General features: G+C 36.6%; 1 protein-coding gene across 1 annotated transcript; it reads left to right on the forward strand.

Annotated features, from left to right (window-relative positions):
* LOC107648485 (ethylene-responsive transcription factor ERF034) lies at positions 371-1404 on the forward strand. Its single transcript, XM_016352332.2, has one exon. It carries the CDS (start codon positions 560-562, stop codon positions 1274-1276), a length of 717 nt encoding a protein of 238 aa, XP_016207818.1. The 5' UTR covers positions 371-559; the 3' UTR covers positions 1277-1404.

Below are 1410 nucleotides of genomic sequence, written 5' to 3' on the forward strand. Positions count from 1 at the left end.
TTTTTTTTGGGACTGATTAGTCCCTGTACCAAAGAAATTAACATTTACTTTTTTTGGTACAGAAGCCTCATTGTCTTTTCGAAGTAATTGTCAAGAATCAGATTGAGTTTTTTTTTTTTGTCAAGAACCTCGTTGTCTTTCGAAGTAATTGTCAGGGTTATTTTAGATTTTTCTCTAATATTTTTCATTCATAGTATTCTTATCATCATGTGCCCTTAGAAAACAAATTGGAAAAAAAAAACCCTTATTTTAATACTAAAAATAGAAAATATACGCAAATAACATTCCGTGTGTATTATATGCATGTCCTTCATTTGTCACATGCCAAATAAATTAGCTGAACTGTAGCCTTCTGGAGCCCATGTTCCTTTATATTCCTTTTCCTATATACTTATTTTTTTCTTTTTTTCTCTTTTCTTTTTCTTTTTCTTCTTTATATAAATCCAGTTCTTTCATGAAGAAGAAAAAGACAAACAATTGTATCACTCATCATTGTGTGTGTAGAGTATTAATAATTAAACAATTTAATATATCCCTGTAGCTAAGCTAAGCTATCAACATGGAAAGTGATGATACTGAAGAAAAATTCCTTAGCACTGTGCAAGTCTCCACCACTTCAAACTCCTCAAATTCAAGCACCATTAAAGAAAGAATCTCATCAAGAAGAGCATGTCAAATGTCCAAAAACGGCAACGAGTGCAAGAAAATGGAGAAGAACAATGGCGACTACTACGCAGGGATGCATCACCCAACATACAGAGGTGTGAGAATGAGGGCATGGGGGAAGTGGGTGTCTGAGATCCGGGAGCCAAGAAAGAAATCAAGAATTTGGCTGGGAACATATAGAACCGCTGAAATGGCGGCAAAAGCGCATGACGTGGCGGCTTTAGCCATCAAAGGCCCTTCAGCTTACCTCAATTTCCCTAAAATGGCTCGGCGTTACCCAAGGCCAGTCAGTACATCTCCTAAGGACATTCAAGCTGCGGCCTCCAAGGCGGCAGCCGTCGAGAACAATACTGAAGCTGATGCTGAACAAGAACAACAAAATCATGGCCTAATAATGGAATCTTCAACTTCCACTAATAATAGTAATGAGCAAGAATCTTCAAGTATGGATGATGATGATGATGGCGCATTGTTTGACCTGCTACCAGATCTTTTCTCCGACGATGGAAAGAGTACTGCATCTTCTTCCTCTTATTCTCCTTCTTGGCATCTACTATTTGCAGTTGATTATGGATTCAGGCTTGAGGAGCATTTTTTGTGGGAGAATTAATCCCATCAAAAATAAAATATACTTTACCAAGAAATTATTGGCTTGTAATTTGTAAATTGTAGTTTGCAGTACGTTCTTGCAATTATGGGTTTTAGTTTGTGTTTATAACTCTGCATAAAATCATTTAAATGATC

Source organism: Arachis ipaensis, chromosome B06 (genome assembly GCF_000816755.2).
Source record: "Arachis ipaensis cultivar K30076 chromosome B06, Araip1.1, whole genome shotgun sequence".
In the NCBI taxonomy this organism is placed as follows: domain Eukaryota; kingdom Viridiplantae; phylum Streptophyta; class Magnoliopsida; order Fabales; family Fabaceae; genus Arachis; species Arachis ipaensis.

Excerpts from the sequence above, each read along its gene's own strand:
- LOC107648485 (XM_016352332.2), top strand. The coding sequence starts at position 560 with ATGGAAAGTGATGATACTGAAGAAAAATTCCTTAGCACTGTGCAAGTC.